The sequence below is a fragment of the Curcuma longa genome, chromosome 7 (genome assembly GCF_044706935.1).
Source record: "Curcuma longa cultivar G26 ecotype Majalengka, Jawa Barat chromosome 7, ITB_CL_G26_1.1, whole genome shotgun sequence".
NCBI classification, from domain to species: Eukaryota; Viridiplantae; Streptophyta; class Magnoliopsida; order Zingiberales; family Zingiberaceae; genus Curcuma; species Curcuma longa.
In genome coordinates, this window is record NC_133867.1 from 10,430,348 (window position 1) to 10,440,905 (window position 10,558).

General features: G+C 37.9%; 1 protein-coding gene across 1 annotated transcript; it reads right to left on the reverse strand.

Moving 5' to 3' along the window:
- Positions 1–190: 190 nt before the first annotated feature.
- Positions 191–8,649, reverse strand: LOC141832615 (trans-Golgi network-localized SYP41-interacting protein 1-like). Its single transcript, XM_074720089.1, has 6 exons — positions 8,292–8,649; positions 7,894–8,169; positions 4,843–7,806; positions 1,074–1,884; positions 346–989; positions 191–265 (listed from the first exon to the last, which is right to left on the reverse strand). Exons 1-6 carry the CDS (start codon positions 8,460–8,462, stop codon positions 191–193), a joined length of 4,941 nt encoding a protein of 1,646 aa, XP_074576190.1. The 5' UTR covers positions 8,463–8,649.
- Positions 8,650–10,558: the final 1,909 nt, after the last annotated feature.

Consider the following 10,558-nt stretch of genomic DNA (forward strand, 5'->3'; position numbering starts at 1 on the left):
GTAATGTCATATTGTCTAAACAAATGAAATTCAAGATGACACAGTAGATAAATCTAATAATATCTTATGGCAAAATGTCTTAACATGTTTTCCAGGTTATTTGAATTGTAACAATGTCAGGCTATGCTTAGCCTGCCACCATATGATTCTTTGATTTATTATCTCCATCTTATATGCAAGTATTCATTAACTACAGATGGGACACCTCGTAAATACCAGGACCAGAAAGTTCCAGCATCATAAATTGTATTTGTATTTTGAAGAACTAGAAGTCCATTGAATTATATAGAATGTTTTTTGATAAGTAAATAATCGGAAATGAGTGAAAAGATAGGAGTGTCTCACCGCATCTTCAATTTCAGATATCTCTGGACCCATTTTTGAGGGAGTTGCTTCGAAAACAGTCCTTTCTTTTGTGATTTCCAGCTGCAAACTTTGAGCATGAACTGAATCTTCAAGTGTTTTTACCTTATCTAACAATTCATGAATGAGATCATCTTTTGCTTGCAATTTAGCCTCAAATTCTTGTGCTCTAGATCTTAATTTTTCAGACTCCAACACTGAGGCAGTTATCAATCTATCCAACATTGTTACGAGAAGTTTGCCACTTAAAGATTTCTGATCATCATATCCCCCTAACTTCTTTATAATTCTCTCCAAATCGCCACTTATCTCCAATAAATCATTCTTCTTTAATTCCAATTCCTGAAAGTGAGAATTATGTTCTTCAATTGCCTTCTTTAGAAGTTCGATTTCACGGACATGGGAAGCAAGTATTAAATGCATATCTTCCTTCTCATTACACAAGACTTCCGTCTTTTGCTGCATCTCATTGACTTTATCAACTATAAAAAAGAGTTTCTCAACAGAATCTGAGAAATGGACCCCAACATCATGTGTTCCTGACTCAACATAAGGAATTTCTAATTTATTTACTTTATCCATCAGCACACTTATTTGACTCTCTGATAAAACTTGGGCATGGATTCCTGATAATGAAATAAAAAGAATGAGGGTCGATAGGAAGTTAATAGTAGGATTCAACAGAAAAGTGGACACAAATGAATAATTACCTCTGTCTAAAGCATGCTGCTGTTTTGTCAAAAGTTCTTCTTTGTCCCTCAACAAATCCTCTTTGGCCTGATAATTCTCAATTTTAGTCTTCAAATCATTACATAACCCATTCAATGCTTCAACATCTCTCTCTAATATGGAAACTCTTTCTTGGCTAATCATCCTCTCTTCAACTGAAGTTTTAGCAATCAGTTCAGCTTCTTTTAATTTGTTTTTAGTATCGTCTACCAATGTTAACCAGACTTTCTCTGCATTCAGTAATTGCTGAACCTTACTCTTAATTTTATTAACTGAAAATAATAAACTATCAGCCACTTTTGGATAACAATCAACATCCTCTTCAGTCCCACCTGAAAAGGATTCTTTATGTGAGGCAGAGACAGTGCCACTTGAAGAGTCCCCTGAATCACTCAATTCAGCAAGTTCTCGTGTAGCATCATTGCAAGCAGAGAATAGCATTGTCAATCCTTTCTGTAAAGAAACAAGTTTTTCTGCCTGAGCCTTATTATGAGCTTCTAGTTTATAGGAATCCAACTTCAAGGAGTCACTAAGCTCAAGAACATGAACAAATTCATTTCTGGTAACTTGCAAACCTTGCAATATACTTGCAATGTGTTTTTCCAGTTTTTTGAAGAAAGTGCGAAAATAATTTCCAAGAAGCTCAACTTGAGCATGCAGCCCTGCTACAATCCTACTCAAATCAGGAACATCTTCTCTGTCAATTGCACCTTTTTCCTCAAACATTGCATTGCAGTTATTTGTGAAGCTATCCATTTCTGGTAAAGGAATCTCTTCAAATGCAGGTGCATCCTGGTGAGAATTATATCATGCAAAAAGATCAAGGTTGCCACAATTTCCATAAAGAAGAAACAAGAAAATGGCTGATATAAAGTCAAGCTAGAGAAGGTTATGTGGTAAATCAAGAGAAAAGATAGTATTCAACACATCTGCATATTCAACTTGAAAATATAAAGAAGAGAGAATTAACAATATCAGTTCTCATTTGTGGAATATGAGGGTGGAAGGAACTACACCCATGGCTTACTTTCTCCTTTTGTGTAAAAGTACCTATCTACTACGACATAGAGGCATTGTGCAAGTTTGCATGTAACACTATATCTGAACTGAAATGCATTCTCATTCAGATCTCACTGCAGTAAATTTCACTTCGTGACTTCAGAAAAAAAAATTGAGGGATTAATTTCTGATAGTCACATGTATTAATCAATAAGTCAGTTATGTCAAAAGAAAAAAAAATAAGTGTTTTAGTCCACATAGTCTTTACTATGAGTGTTTCACTACATCCGATGGAAGAATTATATCACTTGTGACAAGGTGGGTAACTGGATATATAACATGACATTGTAGTACAATTACATCTATCAGACTCAATTTAATCTATATCTACAATTGCTCTTTATATCATATTCATAATAAATTCACAATTTGACAGTAAAAGAAAATATAACTACTTTCAATAAAACTATCAGTATGCAATAATTACTATATGAAGTATAAAGATGATTACAAGTGGAAGCTATAAGCCAAAGATATCATGATTCAAAAATTTTTAATATATTCTAGAGAGACCTAACAAGTTCAGGCAAAGAGAAAACCTAACAGAAGAAATTAAGGTCAGGCCCATGTCTGTTTCATGTCAAAAAGAAACACAAGCACGAAAATCATGCAGTTAATATCTGTTTATAGATACAAGCATAACAGACAAAAATCATTTCTATGGTTTTCTTATTAATAATCAATAGTAGCATGCTAGGAGTTGACATTACATCACATTTGGACCAACAATTCAGGTTTTAGATACCTAATGATAAGGTCTTTTGGCTACAATTGCTTTAGTATGACAGGAATACGCAAAAACAACAATTTGGTCTTAAATTTGGGCTATTGTGTGGTCTATGAATATTCAGTTTAGGGTTTAATTAAAAATGATACTAAAATCAGAATGGCTATGTTAAACAAAAGCTTGAAATAGTACCTTGAATTCCAAAATATCTATGCAACTCAAATAATTGGCCATGCAAGCACATAAGAATCAAAATAACAATGGAGGGACCTGTGCGAAGACGGCATCTTTACAGTTTTAACTTTGACTATACATGGAAGCAAAAAATCCTATCTCAACTAGATCATTAGTCAATGAAGAAAACTAATGTGAAATTGTTGAAGTTTAATACCCTATATAGTCCTCTCTACCTATATTTATTTTTCATTGATGTAAAGTTACACCTTATGCCCATGTATCTATATTGACATAAAGTTACACCTTATGCCCTGTATTATATGGTATCTATGCGTGAGTCTCTAACATTTACAACTAAGTTACTAGCAGTCCATAGGGTAATCAACTAGCTTAGTTCCCATCATACCAATTTCCTTGAGCATATTTACATATTTCAGTTGGGAGAGCAGGTCACCCCTATGTATAGAAATATCTTAGATCATCTCAATCCTTAGTTTATAAGTGCCAATGAGGCCAAACTTTCAGACTCATTATCCCTTTAGAGCCATCCAATTATGAGCATAACAATAAGAAGAATAGCTTCCCAACTAAAGAGGTAAAATGAAATACTAAGTGATCTGAGACATTTCTGATCATCCTGGATTGAATTGAAGGAGAGCCTAACTGAATCTTCGAAACTATGATGCAGGGGATTGCTTCAAACTACACAAAGACTCTTTAGTTTGCATACTAAAACTACTCTCTTTTTGAATAACAATCCTCGATAGTTTCTCCATGTATACTTTCTTCAGTGAGATCACCATGGATAAAGGGATAGCCACCTAGTGAAAGGGTCATTGAAATATGGTAGAGAAAAAGTATACAAGTAATCTTTGAGTCGACTGGGCAAGTTGAGTCGATCAGCAAGTTGAGTCGATTCGGCAAGCTGAGTCACTGGGCAAATCGCATATGTAATAAAATAGCTTAGTCAAATGAAGTCGCGGTGACTCAACTGAAGTATGGTTGGCCTGAAATCACTTACACAATAAAATAGTAGTCGACTGAAGTCACGATGAATCAATTGAAGTAGTCATTGGTTGGTCAGGCCGAGCATTTAGTGAAATCAACTCAAAGATCTGTTGGCACACTAAAGGTTGGGGCAATCACAAAAATAGTAAGGTAGTCAGTTGAATAATCTGCAACATAACAAGAAAAGTGTTGAAGATAACTTGGAGGCCATAAAAGAGAACCAAGAAGAGCTTGCAAATGTTGGCAATTTACTTTTATTTTTTGATCTCTTGAGATCTTTCTTGTCATATTCATAATCTTAGCCAGCTTTCACTTGTTTTCATTCTTGTAACAAGACTCCTGTAAGAGGTTTCTCCCCCTACTGAAAGATCCAAGAAGAAGAAAGCTAATGGGCATTCAGGGGGTGACTCATCGAAGAGTCATAGAACATGGAGCAAGACTCAAGGTATCTGCACCACATAAATTGGTTTATTAGATTTAACATTATTTGATTTACCTTGCTTAAGTTTTAGCAAGAGTAAAAATCGTAATTTGCCAATCAAGTATTATTCATCCCCTCTAGCTAATCCAGTCATCATCCTACCGGTCCTAACATACAAGAGGAATGATACAAGTTGACTTGAATTCATATTCATTTCAGGTTTGTTTTCTGCACTAACACTATTGACAAAACAGAAATTTGATTAGCAGTGATTAAAATAAAGTAGGAAGAGTGAAATCTGCAATTGCTCATAAGAGCTAAAAGTGTTATTTTTGAACAAAAACCAAATAAAACATACCTCCAAGTCTGTCAGCGTTTGCATTCCCTTTGAAGCAAAGTAGCTATGCATATTCTGAATAATACCATTCATTTTTCTGAAACCATCCATGCTTTTGCTAGATTCTTCAGCTATTATAGATAACAGAGTCTTGTCCTTTATAAACATTATCAGATGTCCAACTTGACTATTCATCTCTGCCAAATATTTCTCCATGCTTCCATGACTCTCAAGCAACTTTTCCCTGCATTCAGTTAACTTGACATTTAACTCAAAAATCTCTCGTTCACTTTTAGCTTCCAAATTACTTCTTTCTGTTTGGAATTGAGAAATATCCTTTTCTGCTTTTGCCAAGTCATCTTCAAGTAATTTGATGGTAGCATAAGCCTCAGATAATTTGCTAGCAGTAAAATCAACCTCCTCTTTAAGCTTCTTCAATTCCTGCTCGACTGAAACTTTGCCAAGTTGAATTGCATTCTTTTCTTCAAAAATCAAAGAAATGTAATGGTCTGTTTTAGACTTTTCTTCTTCTAATTCCTTAATAGTTTCAATGGCAGAAGATAGCCTCCTAGCCTGCAGACTAGCTTCCTCTTTTAGTTTATCGAGCTCCTCCAATGCATGACCTTTTGACACTTCTGATTGTTGAATGTAGTCAGCAATCCAGTTCACCTTTTCCAAAGGCCCTTCAAACACAGTTACTGTAGGAACAATAATTTTCTCTATACAAGTAACTAAGGTATCTAATTTGGTGCTACTCTCATGCAAGCTCTGTTGGCTCTGGTCTCTTTCACTCTTCAGTGAAGCAATACCTGCCTCAAGTTTCTCAATATGCTTAATATTAGTTGACAAATTATTGATCTGCTCTTGGTACTCATTAATAGTCCCATCTTTCAGCTGCAGGTCATGCTTTAGCTTCTCAATTTCAAATGTTTTCTCCTCTAAGGCTGTTTTAAGCCCTTCACGTTCTTGCACTAGACCCTTCCCTTTCTTCACAGCCATGGATAGTTTTTCTCTTAGCAGAGAATTCTTTTCCTCAAGTCGCTCTATTTCTTTCTGCATCGACTCTTTCTCATGTTTCAATATAGCTGCCTCATTTGACAACTTTGTCAACTCATCGGATAGCCTTGAAGAGGCAGATCTTTCAAACATTTCATCGTCCAGAATCTGCTCATATAATTTTGATTCCTGATCTATTAAATACAATATGCATTGCATCCTTTCAATTTGTTCTATTCCAGTGAGAGATGATGCCATCTTTTCACTGATCTTAATCACACAGCTATCTACTGTTGAACTTATATCAACAGGAAGTTGGTAATCTAATGTATTTTCAGCTAATTCTAATAATGCTTTGAGCAATAGATCTTTATCAGAAGAAAGCACAGATAATTTCTGAACCATGTCATCATATTGGCACTGTAGTTCTTTGAGTTCATTATGAATAATCTCTTTTTCTAGCTTTTCTTCCATAAGATACAACTCAAGGCTGTTGATTCCCTTGTGTGCCGCTAACATTTGTGATTGTTGTGATGCAGTGACTATCCGGGCAGAACTAATTTCATCATGCAACTGACCATTATCATCTAGTGCACGGGTGAATTCTCTCACAAGCCAATTAATTTGGTAATCTAATTCTCTAGATGAAACATCTTCTGGTAGTTCAATTGACAACAAAGCATCCCTAACTTTCCTATTTTCCAAGACAATGATGTCTGCACTAGCCTTTTGGTTCATCAACCACCTTACTCTATCAATAGTCTCCATGGATAGAACCTCCTGTGGAAGATCTGTAAGTGACATAGTATCTTCAATGTCCAGAAGACACTTGCTCCTTTGTGAAAGGGACTCCTGAAGAGAACTTACTGTGACATACTTTGCATTCATATCCTCAATGCTTACCTTTGCAGTTTCTAGTTCAATAGTTTTATTTTGTAACTCTTCCAAACATTTCTCAAGGTCATTTGTCCTTTGGTACAATAACTGCTTCAGCTCGTCAAGACTAGCTTCAGTAGCATGCAGGACCTCAGACTTCTGTTGCAATTCCTCTACGCATTTTTCTAGCTCACTTGTCTTTACTGCCAAGGATTGCTTCAATGCATCACGATGTTGGACCAGCGATTTCCCCTTTGTGACCGCCATACTTAGCTTTTCTTTGGTTATCATGTACTTGTTTTCTGCCTGTTCAAGTTCTGCCTTTGTTTTGTTTGTCTCCAACTGAGCTGTCTCCAAATTCTCTTTTATTTTCTCGACCTGCTCAAAAAGTTTCTCTTTCTCTTCCTCGTGTTTTTTAATGCTATCCAGTAGATTAGCTTCATTTCTCTTGCTTTCTAACAATTCCTCACGAAAAAAACTGAAAGCATTACCCAAATCATCATCTTGTATAGATGCAAATGCAGGCTTGCATTCTGCTAAGCACTGCTTCAATTGATGGATCTCTGACAAGAACTTAGAATGCTTTTCTATAAGAAGAAGTGTGTTCTTCTCAACAAGAGAGAGACTATCAATTGAAGAATCTTCAGCAGATACATGTTGGCCAACTGCTGGTCCCAGAGAATCAAGCAACCTTTTGGTGACAAGGTTGGTTGACTCTTCAACAGTCTTTAACCGTGTTTCCTCGAATGAATTCAAATAAGAAATAATGATATCACGAGAAACAGAAGATTCTGAAATTTTGACATTGAGATCCTCAATTTCTTGGTCTTTTGCATTCAGAGCAGCATGAAGCTCCCTTATTTTACTCTCAGAATCTATCCTCTCGCCTAGAATGGTTTTCAAATCGGCCAACAACTTGGAACAACCATCCAACATAGAGTGTAAAGGTGTGGGTGATGCCAATGCTCTATCATCGCTTTCAATTGCTTCATTGTGAGGGAGACTGACTGAGTCATTATTCTTGCCAGCGGCACGCAAAGCATGCTGGTCAACGATGTCCTGAAGATTTTTCCGAACGCTACTAATCTCCTTGCCAAAAGCCTCTCTTTCCTCCTGAGTCAAAAAAAAAAAAAAAGGCTTTTCAGTTTCCTCTTCGTGAGAGCTCAACTAATTACGCAGGCAGAAAGGCAAGCGTCCTACCTTATATTTTCGGCACTCAGCAATGGTTTCCTCTAGCCGAGCCTGAACCCTAGCAAGCTCCTCATCCACCAATCTATTACCAGAGCGCTCCCCAATCTCGATCACAGCCATGGACTCCTCCAGCCCAACACTCCGGGAAGACGCCGTGCTGCTAAGGTTATCCGACGCATCCTCGAACGCCTCCTCCTTCCCGGATTCATCGGTGGACTCCTGCATCGATCCATCTATATTTACCAGGATGCCAGTGTCGGGATCCCCTCGCACACTCCTGGAATCCTGCGTCGCAACCCCGTCAGCATCCACAACCAAACCTAATCGTTCAAAGACACCACCTCTAACCGCAAACAGGAAAGGGGAGAGAAGGAACAAAAACAAACAGAAAGATCCAAAGCGGGCACCTGATCTGTTTGTCCCGGGAGATCCACAAGCACGCCGTCGCTGCTGCCGCTCTCGTCGGAGGACTGCTGGGCGTTGCTAGGCGAGCCTGGATCGGGGAGCGTCCTAACCTCCTCGCCGCTGGAGCTCGACTGCGACTTGGGGGAGGAGTCGTAATCCGAGCGGTCCGGCATTACAACCAAGAGATCTCGCCGAGCTCAAACTGGAGTGGGCCTTCGTCGACGGATTGAGGCGGGGAGGAATCACCGACGAGATCTGGGAGCAAGAATCGGAGGAGATCGGACATCAAATCGGAGAGGAGACGAACGAGATCGAGATTCGCAGTGGAAACCAGGTTCTGTTTGGCACGAAATCACGGAACGCCCGGTGGCGACCGGATGATTCCTTGCACTGAAGACAAGATGGATGATAACGGATCCATATAAAAACCCGAATCGAATTCTTTTGAATCCGAACTTAAATTTAAGGTATAGATTTTTATATGTGTATATATTTACTGAGAAAATAATAATAATAATAATAATAATAGAATTTAAGTGATTATAATAATAATAAGAGAGTCTTTTTACTTTGTTTGGATATTAGAGTTATTTTCCTGTTTGATAATGATTATTGGGTAAATTTAAAACCCTGGGCCATAATAAGGATTCGAAACTCGTGCAACGTATGTATACGGCGTTCTAACAACTAGTAATGTTAGAGCGTCACATCAAAAATCACCTCGCTTTTCAAATTCATTTTATATGTGAAATATAAGTTTGGATAGTACATTGATTAATTATGTTAAGATGTCATATTAAGAGTCATCTCATTTTTTTGAATTTATTTGATGTACATAATATAGAGTTGGATTATATCTCAAAATTAATTGGCTTGTAAGATCCAAAGATCAGAGCTGATGTGCAGAATTAATTAGCTTGATGTGCAGAATATAGAGTTGGATTCCAAGGCGACTACGTCCAAGACCTAATCCTAACAACTATTTCACTATTTCTTCTCCTTCTTGGATACCTTTTGGAGGTGAAATCTTTACAACTTGATTTCACATACAATTATACAAATACAAATAAAAAGTGAAAATAACTTTACACAATGATCTTAGCTTTACTTGTTTTTTTGTTGCTTTGGAATGCCTCTTGGTGAAGAGAAATGTAAAGTACTTTGTCTCTAAACTCTCAAGAACTAGCTCCGAAAATCTCTTCAAAACTTTTCTTTTAGCCTTTAGATCAGAGCTGATTTCCATCAATTAGTCGATTAATCAACTATAGATTCAAAGATTACTCTAACCTGTCAGCTCAACGGCTCCATCCATCTCAACATCAGTCGATTGTTGCTTAATTAGTCGAATCCTATAGTCGAATCAATTTTACTTCTGTTCGGGTCCTGATTGACATCAGTCGACTAATGTCGTCAATCAAATCAATTTGCCTCTATTTGTTTTTCGATCGACATCAGTCAACTAATATCCAATATCAATTGGCTAGATATCAGTTGACTGATACTCAGATTTTGTAAATCCTAAACTAGAATAGAATCCATCCTTCTATTTTCAGAGAATCAGTCGATTGATACATCTGTATTAGTCAACTATTTCCTTATTTTTAATCATTCTAAAGTTAAAAACTCATCTTGCCTAATATCTGATTGACCTCAATCTATATTAAGACTTCCTTCACTTAACATCTGATCACCTTTAACTTGTCGAGACTTTTCATTATCTGACATTCAATCAACCTGGCATGTCAGAATTTCATCATTACTTAGTATTTGGTTGACCTCAACTGATTATCGAGACTTTGATCATTTTCTAGTATCTTGTTGACCTCAACTTACCAGGACTTTTCGTTGTCCAACATCTAATCAATGTTACGGTCGTAAGGATACGGGCCCGGATCCGACCGAGAGACACGGCCGAGTCGAGTCAATCATCCGGGAGCAGTCGGCTGGAGCATTAGGGCCCGGATCCAGGTCCCGGGTAACCGCCCGAGAGGTCTACATCCAAGCCCGATAGCCCGGGGGTCCGCCGAGGATACGAATAACCCCACCGAGCCGACTCCCAAGATAACCCGAGTGGGCAGCATACCCGACTCGTCCGGAGAAGTCGGAGCTCGTCAGCATATGTCACAGATACCTTGCCAAGCCGACTCCCGGATAGCCCGACTGAGCAGCGTACCCGACTCGACCCAGGGAGTCGGGGCCGAATCGTACCTCTGTCACTGACCACTCCCTCTCTTGTCCTACTGACCACTCCAGCTGACAAGCACGCCGC